At 42.5% G+C, this 15,436-nt stretch overlaps 1 protein-coding gene and 1 long non-coding RNA gene across 2 annotated transcripts; one reads left to right on the forward strand and one right to left on the reverse strand.

The window, feature by feature from the left end:
* The first annotated feature begins 2,741 nt into the window (after positions 1 to 2,741).
* Positions 2,742 to 11,604, forward strand: TAT (tyrosine aminotransferase). Its single transcript, XM_023209868.2, has 12 exons — positions 2,742 to 2,822; positions 3,409 to 3,655; positions 3,811 to 3,915; positions 6,176 to 6,243; positions 7,093 to 7,251; positions 7,456 to 7,594; positions 8,105 to 8,157; positions 8,930 to 9,082; positions 9,362 to 9,490; positions 9,817 to 9,900; positions 10,942 to 11,040; positions 11,464 to 11,604. Exons 2-12 carry the CDS (start codon positions 3,421 to 3,423, stop codon positions 11,602 to 11,604), a joined length of 1,365 nt encoding a protein of 454 aa, XP_023065636.1. The 5' UTR covers positions 2,742 to 2,822; positions 3,409 to 3,420.
* On the reverse strand, positions 7,343 to 14,580 carry LOC111541219. Its single transcript, XR_002731219.1, has 3 exons — positions 14,472 to 14,580; positions 13,470 to 13,617; positions 7,343 to 7,752 (listed from the first exon to the last, which is right to left on the reverse strand). It is a non-coding gene; the product is annotated as an uncharacterized LOC111541219 (long non-coding RNA).
* Between the last annotated feature and the right edge of the window lie 856 nt (positions 14,581 to 15,436).

The following is a 15,436-nucleotide window of genomic DNA, read 5'->3' on the forward strand; positions in this document are numbered from 1 at the left end:
TCCTGGGTTCAAATGATTCTCTTTCCTCAGCGTCCTGAGTAGCTGAGATTACAAGTGCGCACCACTGTGCCTGGCTAATTTTTGTATTTTTAGTAGAGATGGGGTTTCGCCATATTGGCCAGGTTGGTCTTGAACTCCTGACTTCAGGTGATCTGCCTGCCTTGGCCTCCAAAGTGCTGGGGTTACAGGCATGAGCCACCACGCCCGGCCCACACGTTATTAAGATTTTTAAAAAAGCAAGCTACAGAATAGCCCTGTCCAATAGACAGAATGCAAGCCACACAGTGACGTCAAATTTCCTAATAGAAATATTTTAAGACATAAAAATAAATAGGTGAAATTAATTTTAAGAATGTATTGTATTTTATTTTACTCAGTACACCATATATATATATATATATATATATATATTTTTTTTTTTTTTTCCCCTGAGGCAAGGTCTCATTCTGTCACCCAGGCTGGAGTGCAATGGCAATGATCACAGCTCTCTGCAGCCTTGACCTCCTGGGCTCAGGTGATCCTCCTACCTCAGCCTCCCAAGTAGCTGGGACTACAGGTGCATTCCACCATGCCTGGCTAGTTTTTGTATTTTTTTGTACAGACAGGGTTTCGCTATGTTGCCCAAGCTGGTCTTGAATTCCTTAGCTCAAGCGATCCATCCACCTTGGCCTCCCAAAGGGCTGGGATTACCAAAGATGTGAGCCACCACACCCGGCCCCAAAATATTCTTTAAACTTGTAATCATATAAAATTATTATGAGATCTTTAATATTCTTTTTCTATACTAAGTCTTTGAGACCTGATATGTATTTTACAACAACACATCATTTTTTTTTTTTTTTTTTTTGAGACAGAGTCTCACTCTGTTGCCCAGGCTGGAGTACAGTGGCATGATCTCAGCTCACTACAAGCTCCGCCTCCCGGGTTCACACTATTCTCCTGCCTCAGCCTCCCGAGTAGCTGGGACTACAGGCACCCGCCACCATGCCCGGCTAGTTTTTTGTATTTTTAGCAGAGATGGGGTTTCACCGTGTTAGCCAGGATGGTCGCTATCTCCTGACCTCGTGATTCGCCTGCCTCAGCCTCCCAAAGTGCTGGGATTAGAGGCGTGAGCCACTGCGCCCAGCCACAACACATCTTAATTCAGACCAGCCACATTTCAAGTATTCAACAGCCACTTATGACTAGTAGCTACGATATTAGACAGTCCAACTATAGACCACTTTTAGTCTCTATGTTTTTAGCAACTCCCAAACCAGCTATATACATATTGTAATAAACATAGAAAACATTTGGAAGGATACACAAGAAATGACTAGAAATGTTTTTTTATATGAAATGGGAATGCAGGGAGGGAAGGTGATCAAGGTTTAATTCATGTATATCTCTATTTGAATTTATTATATAAGGATATATCATATTTACTAAAATCATAAAAGAGAAAATGCTTATTCTTTTCAACACAGTCCATGTATAGAAATCTGTCTTAAGGAAATAATAAAATATGTAAACTAACATTTATGACAAGGATGCCCTTGGCCCAAGACGTGAATAATGTTGTCTTGTGTATCCATGCTATAGACGCTACCTGCCATTACTGTATAAGAAAAACATAGCGTACCTAGGGTTCAGTACTACCCATGGTTTCAGACATCCATAATTTCAGGCATGCACTGGAGGTCTTGGTGTGAGCTCCCTGTGGATAAGGGGGGACTACTATATTCAACCCCACTGGAGGCTTGACTCCCTGAAAAGTGGATGGAGAAGAACAAACTGATGTGAAAAATCTTTGTCTTCCAACAAATACACAGATAGGATCTCAGCCCTGGGGAGACCACTGAGGCTTCTCCTAACCCTTCAGTGGGTGGTCTTTTCCATCTGCTCACAGGAATGTTGAGATTTTGGCTGTGGACCTTGTGTTTTGCTTAGCAAAGTTGTTTTGTGTAGATCACACCTGACATTTTAAATTCTTCCAATAACCATAGGAGGTAAGTGAAGAATTCACACGCAGTGCAAGGATAAAGCTGCACAGGTTTCCATTGCCTTGGAAACCCTGTGCTTTTCAGATATTTGTTGAATGGAACTTAAGTGCTCAATTTGTTCTGATTGGAGCAAAACTTTGTGGATTGACAAGGAGGGGTGTCCAAGACGTAGGAAGTAAAAAAAAAAAAAAAAAAAAAAAGTTACCAAACAAGGTGTAGAGCACGATCCTATCTGCGTTTTGAAATCTATAAAATTATGTATCTATGCACCTATATCTAATGTATCTATCTCTGAATGGAGAGAAAGAGCCTGACCATTAGCACCCTCTACCCCTGGGAATGAGAATGAAGTGTACAGGGAGCAGGTGCAAAGAAGAATGCTCACTTCTTACTTTATATATTTCTGTACTGTTAAAATTTTAACAGGCTGTTTTGTAACAATAAAAAAATTTTAATAAAAGCTATCAGCTGTAATAAGAACTACCCTCTGACAGTAGATATTCTCAAATCATCTCACCAAGTGCCCAGAAAGAGTTAACACAGGAGAATTCCAGATGCTTGAAGTGAGGACAAATTCCTGCTTTGAGGGTGAGAGGTGGGCTTAGGGATAAGAGGCAATGAGAAGGGGAGAGGAGGAAAGAAGCTGAGGGGAGGGCTGGCTGCTGAGCTCTCATTCCCAACCAATGGCATGACAGTTTCAGACTCAACGCCTGTTTGTGGAGACTATTTCAGGAGTCAGGATTTGCATCTGAGTTCATTGCCACTGTAACCTGTCAAAGAAGAGCTAAGGGAGCTTTCAGGGTTCGCTTCTTGGAGGCTGCTTTCTCCTTTACTTGGAAGGTAAAAATCTCAAGCCCAAGCTGATCAGGCGGTGGCGATTGATTGGGCTGTTCACTTTTTTCTTTTTGGTGTATTGATTTCTTTTTCCAACTAGGGCTGTAGGATCCTTATGGGATAAGGTTTTACTTTTACTAACAATGATATTTACATGGAACTTCTAACAAGATGGAGTGGTTCTTCCTGGTTCTCTGCAGATGACAAGAAGCATTAGGTAGATTTTCTTGGATAGGCTCGCATGGAAAGGAGGGAGCACCTATGCTTTGATTGATGAACAATTTTCATGTTATTCCTTCTTGGTTTCACATAGAGCATGGCTAAGCTTTGACAGGAATTGCAGATGCATGTAGCAAATCTTACTTAAGTCTGATGGGTTCTTGCTTTATTTTCCATCTCAGTAAAAAGTCTTAAAACTCCCCTCATTCATAGTAAAGCTACTTTACGAGAGAAAGTAGAAAAAAAAAAAAAAAAAAGAGAGAGTTTAGAAAGACACTTTTAGTGAAGTCACCCCAATGTTTAGGACCAAATGTAGCTCCTCTCTCCCAGGGCTATGTTTTCAACATCACAGGGACCTTCTTTCCCCTTGCAGGCTTCGCTAGTGATGGACCCATACGTGATTCAGATGAGCAGCAAAGGCAACCTTCCCTCAATTCTGGATGTGCATGTCAACGTTGGTGGGAAAAGCTCTGTGCCGGGGAAAATGAAAGGCAGGAATACCAGGTGGTCCGTGAGGCCCTCAGACATGGCCAACAAAACTTTCAACCCCATCCGAGCCATTGTGGACAACATGGAGGTGAAACCAAATCCAAACAAAACCATGATTTCTCTGTCCATTGGTGAGTTGGGGGACACTACTGAGGGGCTGTCATTGTCCCCCTCTACTCTCATGTTCATAGGCTGGTTGGAGAAGATGGGAGTTGGGGGTGAGTCTAAGTACTGAATATGGGAGAATAACCTCTTGGCTCCTTTTGTTTTTTCCTCCCATAAAAAGGGGACCCTACTGTGTTTGGAAACCTGCCTACAGACCCTGAAGTTACCCAGGCAATGAAAGATGCCCTGGACTCAGGCAAATATAATGGCTATGCCCCATCCATCGGTAAGCCCCTCCGACACCCCATACCTGGTAGCTGCCAAATCTTTAGTGCTATAATAACAGGACCAAAGGTCTAGTAATTCTCTTCACTTTCCTGATGCATAATCCCTAAGGAGAGGCTAAGATTACATGGCCCTTTGGATTTGGGAAAGGGGTCTCGGAATGCTTAAATACAAGGCATCAAGGTCCAACTTCTGTCCTGGCTTTCTTTAGCATATGGGCACTTCCCCTATGGGCTCCCAAACATACTTATTTGTCAAGTAAAGTGCCTATCCTATCATTACTAATTCTAATTTGAAGGCCTTGAGTCTGGCAGGAGCTTCGTGTTTGCTGAGCCTCTAGGTCCTAAATGGATTTACTTATTTCCCTGTGTACATAGCTCCTTTGCTTCATTTCTGCTTCTCTAGGTATTGAAAGCCTATTTTCCTTATGGTCCTGAGCACACTGAAATGCAGTTGTTACTATTTAAGACTAAAGAGGTTAAACAAACAAATAAACAAACACCCAAGAACAACAAAAAATGGGCTGTCAAACTGAAGGATAGAAGGTTGTTTCTGATAGATTGAAATGACTCCTTTTTAGGTTTAATTCTCTCCATCTATTAAAAATTTCTACCCTGAATATTTTGGTAAAGTACATGATTGCTTGACTTTCAATGTTGAACATTTTTTTCCTTATGTGTACATAGAAACATATTCTTAATGCAGAATAAAACTCCAGTTTCATGATAAAATCAAATTTTAAAAACACTTTAAAGAATTATTTCGGGGACTTCGTGGTTTTTCGGTTGATTACTTACATTTTATAAAGTTTCATACAACAAAAATAAAAACAAAATCAAGACCAAAAGTTAAGTTATAAGAAAAGTTTCTAATGACTTTAATATCCAAAGTATTAGGAAACTGGTTTAACCTGAAAAACCAAAACCAAATCTCCATTCGACAAATGTTCAAAGGTTCTGAACATTTCATTTCAAAGGAAATACAGGTGTTAATATATATCTAAAAATGTGTTCTTCCTCATTAGTAATTAAAGAAGTGCTGATTTGTATAATTTTGAGAGACTCGTCTGTACCCACTAAATTAGTAAACATTATGAAATAGGGCCTCTAGCCTTGCTAACTTGTCTTTTTGAATATAAATTTTGCAAAATGTTAGGATGGGCATGAAACTGCTGATACTTCAAGCTTGTAAGCCAACGTTTGGAAATATTGCACAAAAATAATTTGAAATAAAAATTTGTATAAAATACTGATAGGAATATTACATAAAATAAAAAACTTAAAATGGACCACATGAATTGAATGCATTGATTACAACTTCTTTTTTTTTTTTTTTTTTTGCTCTTGTTGCCCAGGCGGAGTGCAGTAGCGCGATCTCGGCTCACCGCAACCTCTGCCTCCTGGGTTCAAGTGATTCTCCCGCCTCAGCCTCCTGAGTAGCTCAGATTACAGGCACGCGCCACCATGCCCAGCTAATTTTTGTACTTTTAGTAGAGATGGGGTTTCTCCATGTTGGTCAGACTGGTCTCAATCTCCTGACCTCAGGTGATCCACCCACCTCGGCCTCCCAAAGTGCTGGGATTATAGGCATGAGCCACCACACCCAGTGATGACAACTTCTTAAAAAATACAGTCCGTAAAAAAGATTTAGGAATAATAGAAATCCTTATTTTACACAGAATAAAACATAATCACAGAAATCAAGATGGTGCAGAGTATTTGGGGAGCTCTTCCTTGTTGTTGTTTATAAATTTGTGCTTATACTTAAAATTGTAAAACATAAAATGTGAAGTGAATTTCCTTTATCCACAGTGCTGAGAGCTTAACTAAATAGAATGCCCTGTGAGCAGGGGCAGAGGCAGCCTGAAACCCATGCTGGACCTCCAGGGCATGGCTGTCAGTTCGGGGATGAAAACTTTATCTTCTGGCCAGGCACAGTGGCTCACCCCTGTAATCCCAGCACTTTCAGGAGGCTGAGGTGGGAGAAGCCCCTGAGCCCAGGAATTTGAAATCAGCCTGGACAACAGAGGGAGATTCTGTCTCTACAAAAAAAAAAAAAAAAATTCAAAAATTAGCTGAGTGTGGGGGTGCACAACTATAGTCCCAGCTACTCAGGAGGCTGAGGTGGGAGGATCCCTTGAGCCCAGAAATTTGAGGCTGCAGTGAGCTATGGCTGTGTCACTGCACTCCAAGCCCAGGTGACAGAGTGAGACACAGTCTCTAAAAACCCAAAAAGCTCCACTTTCCACTCTTTTCTTTCAGGCTTCCTATCCAGTCGGGAGGAGATTGCTTCTTATTACCACTGTCCCGAGGCACCCCTAGAAGCTAAGGTGAGCCTTATACAAAACACCAGCTCTGAAGCAATTTAGGGTAAACTACCCCCTCTTTTCCTAGTTTCTGTTCCACAAGAAGTACAGGTGTCAGAGGGGGAAAAGCTGAGAATAATTTCCCTTTAGCAATTTGAAGACTTCTCATATAGTTGGGGTCACTAATCAGTGATTACAGTTAATGTCATTACAGTGTGATAATGACCATCCCATACAACTTAATGTGGTGTCTGTCTCAAGGAGGCTGAAAGGATCCAGAGAGCACCTATATTTGATTGTCTGTAAAAGATCATTTGAGAATAACTCATAAACACCAAAATATTATTTAAAAAAATTTTACCAATAGGGTCTTTAAAAAAAAATGGTAGCTTTTCTCGTTTACTGTAAGGTCATTTAGAGAGAAAGATAGAAGTACCAGGACATGCTGAATTGATGGCAGTGCCAAGTTTAAATGATGTCCCTCCCTCTATAGTCTACTGTGTGGGGTCAGCATTTTCTAACATAATATGTGTCTGTCCCTCTATGTCAGACAAGAGCCAGGCTTCAAATCTCTGGCCAAAAGTAAATAAATAACCAGGCGAAAAAGGTCCAAGGCCAGCATGCTCTCTCATGGAAGTCTGCTGAGTCACAGCCAACCTGTCCTTTTTAAAGTGATTTGTTTAAGTGGCCAACATTTCAACAATAGTTATCAACATATATAAATTTCTTTTGGTTTTGGCTTAGTACATTTCCTACTACTTACAACTTGTTAAAGGAAGTTCACAATTGCTTCCAATTCACCCACCTGACAACTTCTTTTCTCCTGTTGCTGTTGGAATCCCTAATGAAATTAACCTTTTATTTTCTTCACAGGATGTCATTCTGACAAGTGGCTGCAGTCAAGCTATTGAAATGTGTCTAGCTGTGTTGGCCAACCCAGGGCAAAACATCCTGGTTCCAAGACCTGGTTTCTCTCTCTACAGGACTCTGGCTGAATCTATGGGAATTGAGGTCAAACTCTACAATTTGTTGGTAAATGACTTTTTAATCTTAGACTCAAACGCTCAGTAACTAACCTGTAAAAATTATATGACCATTACTTCAGCAGAGGAAGGTCTCAAAGTGGTGGCTGAAGCCAGAGACAGACTTTATTGCTTACACTGGACCCTTGAGATAAGTGAGGATCCCCCTAAATGTTTCAGAATCATCTTAGTCTCATCCTTTCTTTCTCTTCAGCCAGAGAAGTCTTGGGAAATTGACCTGAAACAACTGGAATCTCTGATTGATGAAAAGACAGCTTGTCTCATTGTCAATAATCCATCAAACCCCTGTGGGTCAGTGTTCAGCAAACGTCATCTTCAGAAGATTCTGGCAGGTATGTCCAGCAGACTTCACAGAGGATGAGGTGGGGACAGAATCCTTCAGCTGTTCTGTGAAATGACAAAAGCAGTCAAGTTCCAACCCTGGGGTGGAGGTGGGGAGCTCCATTGATGTCGCTCATCAATACTGTGCGATAGGAGTGGTAGGGCTTGCCTAAAAGAAGAAATCCTTGTCTCTTTATCACTCCCAGGAGAAAAAAGAATAATACTTGCCTCTTCATCACTCCCATCATGTTGAAGATAGGGTCTGAAATATCTAGTTACTTAAATGGCGAATTCAGGCTCTGCACTCTGGAAGAGTATATTAAGAATTTACAGTTCTTAAATAGGAAGACAAAACACACAAACATCAAATGCGAAGCACACTTTGTGCTTTTTGTCTTCCTCTTTAAGAATGGTAACTTCTTAATATTACGGGATAGGGAAATTACGTGATATTATGTGACTATTACATGATAAAGCAATTCACATTAAAACTGATTTCAGCATGTTTCTTTTATTTTTAGTGGCTGCACGGCAGTGTGTCCCCATCTTAGCTGATGAGATCTATGGAGACATGGTGAGTCTTGATCAGGATATATCACTACAATAATCTCAAATTATTTAATGAAAACTTTAGAAGTGGAATAATCGGAAGCAACTCCTAATTGTTTCATTACAGCAAATCAGTATCCCTGCACTTTTAACAAATATACAGACCCACAACTCCTTAGCCAGTTTTCTGAAACCCAAAGAACTTTGGAAATCCAAACATTCTTGGAATTCATTTGGTTGCAAAACCTGATTTGACTTGATATTTGTAAATTTTTATTTTTCCCACTTATGGATCTATATATTTGTTAAGAGTGTGGGGAAAATGGCAGAAGTGTCAATATTCTTGATTCGGGTTACTATCCTAGACAGCTCTGGGAGTGTTACATAACATACGGTAAATGTGCTACATGGCCTTTCTAAAGCCCAAACCATTCTGGATTATGAAACATACCTGGCCTCAGGAATTTCAGATAAGAGATTGTGGACTCATATTTTAAATCTCTAACTCCTATAGACAGGAATTTCATAGAGTCAGCTTCATAGAGTTCTAAATATCACTGGGCTAGGTTCAGTTTCCTTATTTTAGGCTTCCTTTAATCCAGTCCAGATACCAAATTAAATGTCTTTGTGTAGTCCCCTTTGAAGCCTCTTGCAATCCCAATCATGCTTCAGGGTAGGGATGATCCCATTAATCCAAGGACCTGTCCCTAGTGATAGAAGGAAACGGGTGGGAGGCATGGGATCTGGGATTGCAGTGAGAAGTAGACAAGAAAACCACCACCAGTACCTCTTCTCAGGTGTTTTCGGATTGCAAATATGAACCACTGGCCACCCTTAGCACCGATGTCCCCATCCTGTCCTGTGGAGGGCTGGCCAAGCGCTGGCTGGTTCCTGGCTGGAGGTTGGGCTGGATCCTCATTCATGACCGAAGAGACATTTTTGGCAATGAGGTAAGAACAATATGGTGAAAGAGTATGTGTAATTTGGGGTATATATTTACTTCGTGAGCACAGTGGAACAAGGGAGGCTTTTTTCTTTTTTTTCTCCTTGTCAGTCACACAGCAGGTGTGTGGCAGAGCTGGGCTATGAACCCAGAGGGTCTGATCTAAGAACGCCACTAGACACCATCACTTCCCAATATTAAAAATCTGATAGAAAGGTCAGAACAAGAAATCCTAAGACAGGGATGCTTAAGAAAAGTTAAACAACATGTTTCTTGTGTCTTTTAGATCCGAGATGGGCTGGCAAAGCTGAGTCAGCGCATCTTGGGACCCTGTACCATTGTCCAGGGAGCTCTGAAAAGCATCCTACGTCGCACCCCGGAAGAGTTTTACCACAACACTCTGAGCTTTCTCAAGGTACGGGCAGCTCCTGCCCTCCACTTGGGGAGTTTGGGAGTCAGAGAATGCCACCTGTGGAATTAGGAATAATTGGTTCTCCTTTCTGGAGCCATGTTCCAATATTAGGAAATGGCATTGGTGTAAGCATCCACCCACATGTTTCTCACTTCCGGCCATTCTCTCTGCCCCTGGTGAAAAGCTTCAAGTGATAGAGCTTTTTCTTTTTCACTCCTTATGCCAGAACATCACGCCTACATTCTCAGTCTTCAACAAGGGGTCTATTTTTAATGACTTGTCTTTTACTTAAATTTTGATCCTTGATTTCTCCTTGCCTCCTCTTGTAGTCCAGTGCTGATCTCTGTTTTGGGGCATTGGCTGCCATCCCTGGACTCCGGCCAGTCCGCCCTTCTGGTGCCATGTACCTCATGGTGAGTACGTGGGTGGCAGGCCTTAGATCTATGCATGTTGTAGGGCAAAGGGCAGTCATTCAGCAGAATTGCCACTACGCAGGGTACAAAGACAACCAGCTAGCCTGCTGCGCCAGGCAGTTTAGGAGTTGTCTTATTCTGAATTGTCCCACTGAAGTAATTTAGCCTCTATCAGTTCTCATAAAACTCTTTAAATGACTGAATTAGGCAGGGCATGGTGGCTCACGTCTGCAATCCCAGCACTTTGGGAGGCCAAGGTGGACGGATCGCTTGAGCACAGGAGTTAGAGACCAGCCTGGGCAGCATGGTGAAACCCTGTTGTCTCTACGAGAAATAAAAAACATTAGCTGGGCGTGGTGGCACACTCCTGTAGTCCCAGCTCCTCAGGAGGCTTGAGATGGAAGAATCACTTGAGCCTGGGAGGTCGAGGCTGTAGTGAGCCCTGATCATGCCACTGCACTCCAGTCTGGGAGACAGAGTGAGACCCCACCTGAAAAGATGAGAAAAAAAAAGATTTATTTCTTCAGTACAGAGAATCATTTTATATATGTAGATACAGGGAAGATTTAAGACACAAATAAGAGGCTTTTTATACCATTGTAATTCTCAACTGGGAGTGATACTGGCTCCCTAAGGGTATCTGGGAATGCATGGGGATTTTGTTTGTTTTCAGAATGACTAGGGGCTGCCATTTTGTGGGTCAGGGATGTTAAATACCCTGCAAGGGGTGGGCTAGTCTCATGCCATAAAGAATTGCCTGGCCCTAATGCTAATAGTGTCTCTTTTGAGACATACTAGCATTCTATTTCCAGCTTTTATTTATCAGCGTCTGGGAAGGAACTCTTTAATAAATTATTAATAAAAATGTATTCTCTCTTCCCTGAGAAAAATTCCGTAAGTATTAGCCCTCTTATTTATCAGGGATCAGTAGTACAGTTTCAAGATATCTTTTAAAGTAGCCCCTATCTTAATTTCTGGCATAGGAAATTGGCCTGTCCTCCCTCCTTCTGATAAGTTGGCCTCTCCCTCCTGTTGGTATAGGTTGGAATTGAGATGGAACATTTCCCAGAATTTGAGAACGATGTGGAGTTCACGGAGCGGTTAGTTGCTGAGCAGTCTGTCCACTGCCTCCCAGCAACGGTGGGTGCTTGTATCTCTCAGGACATTCTCAACAGTTTCTAGAGCCCCAGGAGCAAGCTCTGAGCTGGTTTTTAGCCTGACCTTTTCTCCTCCAACAAAATATCTTCTCATTTGAAAAGATTCAAGCTGATGTGTCTCATGGAGCCTATTTAAAATTTGCTTCTCCCCCCGATCATAATTCCATCCATATTGGGAAGAAAAGTTGTAAACAAACGTTCTAGGTGAGAGGAAATCGAGCCTGTCCCATAAGTCCTTTTAAGATGAATGAACTCAGTTGCTGACTTAGCATTCCAGTGATGGGAACTGAATGAACTGATGGCCCTGATGAAATGGTACCACTTCTTGTGGATCAGGGTCCTGACCATTTTAGGGTCGTCCAGTACCAGACTCAATTGCTCTGAAAGTAACAGGCTTTTCTTTTAGTGCTTCGAGTACCCGAATTTCATCCGAGTGGTCATCACAGTCCCCGAGGTGATGATGCTGGAGGCGTGCAGCCGGATCCAGGAATTCTGTGAGCAGCACTACCATTGTGCTGAAGGCAGCCAGGAGGAGTGTGATAAATAGCCTGCATCCGTTCTCCTGAGGATGTGTCCCATCTGCAGAGGGCTGGACTAGGCCTTGCGGCTCCTCAGGGACTCAGGTGGCCCTACTGGGAGAGGGGCCTCAGATGCACCATGTCAAGAGTTTAAGATTGTTCCTGCTTTTCCCCAAGTACGATCACATCCCAGATTCTCCCTTGCTCAGCGCTGCTGGAGTGACTCACTAATTCATTAATCTGCTTCCCTGTCGTAAGATTTCCTCCTTTTTTTCTTGAAAGTACCAGGTGAACAAAGTTTACCAGAAAGCAGTTGAGACAAGAAAATAAGAGCTCAGGATGAGGGAAAAGAAAAAGATCGAGAGAACTTATGCCCCCAACCATTTCCTCAGACTCTAAGAAAGAACACACGGTCTCCAGGCAGGTCTGAAGGTCAGTGCTCTTACTGCCTCACTTAGGTGTACCTCACTTTATGCAACAGAATTACAACTGGAAAGAAGTTGGGGACACATGTATTTGGTTAATTACATTTTAAACACATTAGGAAACGTTGCTATTTTAACTTTTTATTGATTTTTGGGGGAGTAAAGAATTGTGATGCAAATGAATATCCTTTAATTGATTGACCTCCTAAATTTAGATTTGTGTGCATCAGGCTTTCTTTTTTTTCTTTTTTTGGAGACGGAGTCTTGCTCTGTCACCCAGGCTGGAGTGCAGTGGCGCGATCTCTGCTCATTGCAAGCTCCGCCTCCCAGGTTCAAGTGAGTCTCCTGCCTCAATCTCCCGAGTTGCTGGGACTACAGGCATGTGCCACCATGCCCGGCTAATTTTTGTATTTTTAGTAGAGACAAAGTTTTACCATGTTAGCCAGGCTGGTCTCAAACTCCTGACCTCAGGCAATCTGCCCGCTTGGGTCTCCTAAAGTGCTGGGATTACAGGCATGAGCTACCACGCCTAGCGGCATCAGGCTTTCTTAAAGTGATAGCACGTCTGCACTAGAGCAAGCAGGAATCAGAGACCTTCCAGAAATACTACTGTGTAAGGGCGAGAAATATCTTCACTTGTCCTTGTTATATGATCATTATTACTTTTGCCGTAATGTTAATATGATTTATTAATATATATTATATTATCTTTTCATACTTTTTCTAAGAAACATTTATATTGATGAGATCTTTTATTTTGCCGAGGGCATAAATTATTGTTTTTCTTTTCTTTTTTTTAATAAACTTTACTAAGTATGACTCTTCTGTGATGTGTTTTTTTCTCCTCTGTTTGGGAATTTCTAATCCCAGGTACTGCTCAGTCTCATTGTTTCATTACCTATGAGGTTTCATTTACTTCTTTGTAAATGTACTGGCTTTTGGAGTTAAGAAACACAATTCCTAAAACATTTTATTGGGGAGCTCAATTTCTGGCTTCCTACTTACAAACAAGGTAAACCAAGAGGCAGTAAGTTATAACCTCTGGCCTTTGTCTTTAATTTTCAACTTTTTGGATCCCTAATCTCTGGTCCCAAGTTACTACCCTTGCCTAGATCCACTTACCACTCACTAGGTCACAAAGTTGATGACTCTGGCTTGACCCCACGAATGAGAAGTGTCCTATTTTTTTTTTTTTTTTTTTTTTTGCAAATCTTTGTAGGCACAGTTGCCTGTTTAATTATTTTCCTCAGTCCTTCCCTTAGAGTAGGGAGCCTTAAGTTACCTTTCAAGGTTGGGGGTTAGGAATCTATCACAACCAGTCTAGAGAAATCTCAGCAAGGGAAATTTTCCTTATCTAAAAGAGGAACTTCAGGACTCAACCCTGCCAATTAATGTCCTTCACAAAAATAAACAGCATATGTTCCCTTTCAATTGATGTTTGAGTTCACTGAGCTCACAGCAAAATTTACCTTTTAATTTTCTTCAGCAAATCCAAAATGAATATACAAAGGATGAGATGAGATAAAGATTTCAGTTTCCCGTATGTCACCGCTGCCAATTTTCCAAAAAAGCCAGGCTCCTCTTTTCCTGTTCCTCCATCCAAGCTCCCAAAGATCTCTAACCAGAAATAAACAGGAAGACTCCGTGATTTACAAAAGACGTTTTAGCTTCACACGTACAGAAACTTCTACCCAGCATTACAGAATCCTACTGAGAGTTCTTAAATTCCTAAGTTTCCTTGGTATGTACAATTTGATAAGGGAGCCAATGGCTCTTCAAACATTTAAAAAGAACACATGCACACTGGGCAATTTCAAAAGATACAAACAAACGCAACTGTCCTTTCTCATTCCTGTCCTTCAGCCACCCACTTTCTTCTCCCCTGAGGAAATCAGTTATCAGTTGCTGGTCATACTTTGCGATTATCCTGTGCCTATGTAAGTGTGTGTGTGTGTGTGTGTGTGTGTGTGTGTGTGAGTGTACGCACTTTTCCTTTTTTCAAATCAACTATTACTCAACTTTGTAGTTCTGCGCGCTATGGAGGTCAAAGGAGGAATGGCATTGCTGGGGTGCCCCCCACGTCCCGGGTGTCTCTAGATAAAAAAGGAACTACCGGGAGGCGGCTGCTTCCCACACAAGCTTAAAATTCCCGAGAGTCAACTGCCAGTTGCTTTGGGTGGTGGCGTCAGAGTGTCTTCAAATAACACGAAGAATGCGTGTAAAGATCGGAGACGGCCGGACGCGGTGGCTCACGCCTGTAATCCCAGCACTTTGGGAGGCCGAGGCAGGCTGATCACTTAGAAGGCTGAGGCAGGAGAATCGCTTGAACACAGGAGGTAGAGGTTGCAGTGAACCGAGATCACGCCACTGCACTCCAGCCTGGGTGACAGAGCGAGACTCCGTCCCCCCCCCCCAAAAAAAAAAAAAAAAAAAAAAAGGTCGGAGAGGAGGGCTCTCAGCTGCGAATTCACCTTTTCTTTCTGTGACCGAGACCCGCCTACAGGGTAACTGGAGAGCATCAACACGGGGTGGTACCAAGCGCCTAGCGGCAGCCCCCGGCCGACTTCAGCATCCCGACCCAGGGCGAACTGCGGCTGCGCAGGCGCGGATGCGTGTTTAGGGACTCGCGTTGCTCAGTGTGCATGCGCCGTCGCTAGGCAACAGGGCACTGCTCAGGGCGCCGGCATAGAATCTGAGCTGCGGCTAAGGTTAGTTCCTTTACTCCGCCCCTACTGTCTCTTAGGATGTTACATTTTGTTTCCTTTTTCAGCCTGTCTATCCTGGTCACACCCTGCTTCGAGTTTCTTTTCCTCCTTTGCCCCGGGTTTGGTCTCTGACTGGTGGAATTGTTCCAGGAAGTTGACAAAACATCCTCGGCTTTGTAATCACCTGTTCACCTTTCCCAGCTGTAGATCAGAGCCAGCAACCTCCATGAGTTGTGACGCAGAGCAGAAAATCCTTTTAGCTGGTGTTAGTTTCCAATGGTATAGACCCCTGGAACTTTTCTCCAAAGAATCGTGGCCCTCACTGTCCGCAGTGCCTGACATTAGGCTCTCTACTCAGCCAGAAAAAAAATCCACCCCCGTGCTCTTGTCAAAGACAAAGCAGGACAGTAAAGTGATTAGGACAGGTTTTAACCAGTAATATACTAATGGAATAGGGAAGAGTCCAGCACGAACTGAACTGAACTGAACTTTGATTTGTACAAATGTTACTCAGACTTTAAAGGAAAAATGGGTGAATAGGGAGGGGGAGAGGAATGAGGGGGCGCTCAGAAGAGTGAGGAAAGTGAAACATTACAAAAAGTGCGAAGTGGGGGTTAGTCTGCGTGAAACCCATCTGGGTTTGTTAAATGGTGTTTCTGGAAGTTAGGCTCTTATCCTCCCACAGAGGCTGGGAGACAGGGACCATATCTTAAGGTGTAGGCTGGAACAAT

This window comes from Piliocolobus tephrosceles, chromosome 17 (genome assembly GCF_002776525.5).
Source record: "Piliocolobus tephrosceles isolate RC106 chromosome 17, ASM277652v3, whole genome shotgun sequence".
NCBI lineage: Eukaryota > Metazoa > Chordata > Mammalia > Primates > Cercopithecidae > Piliocolobus > Piliocolobus tephrosceles.

Bases quoted from the DNA above. Each gene is read 5' to 3' on its own strand.
- TAT (XM_023209868.2), top strand. From the start codon at position 3,421: ATGGACCCATACGTGATTCAGATGAGCAGCAAAGGCAACCTTCCCTCA. The intron at 8,158-8,929 runs GTGAGTCTTGAT...ACCTCTTCTCAG, and splicing joins ATGAGATCTATGGAGACATG to GTGTTTTCGGATTGCAAATA. The intron at 9,901-10,941 runs GTGAGTACGTGG...CTGTTGGTATAG, and splicing joins CTGGTGCCATGTACCTCATG to GTTGGAATTGAGATGGAACA.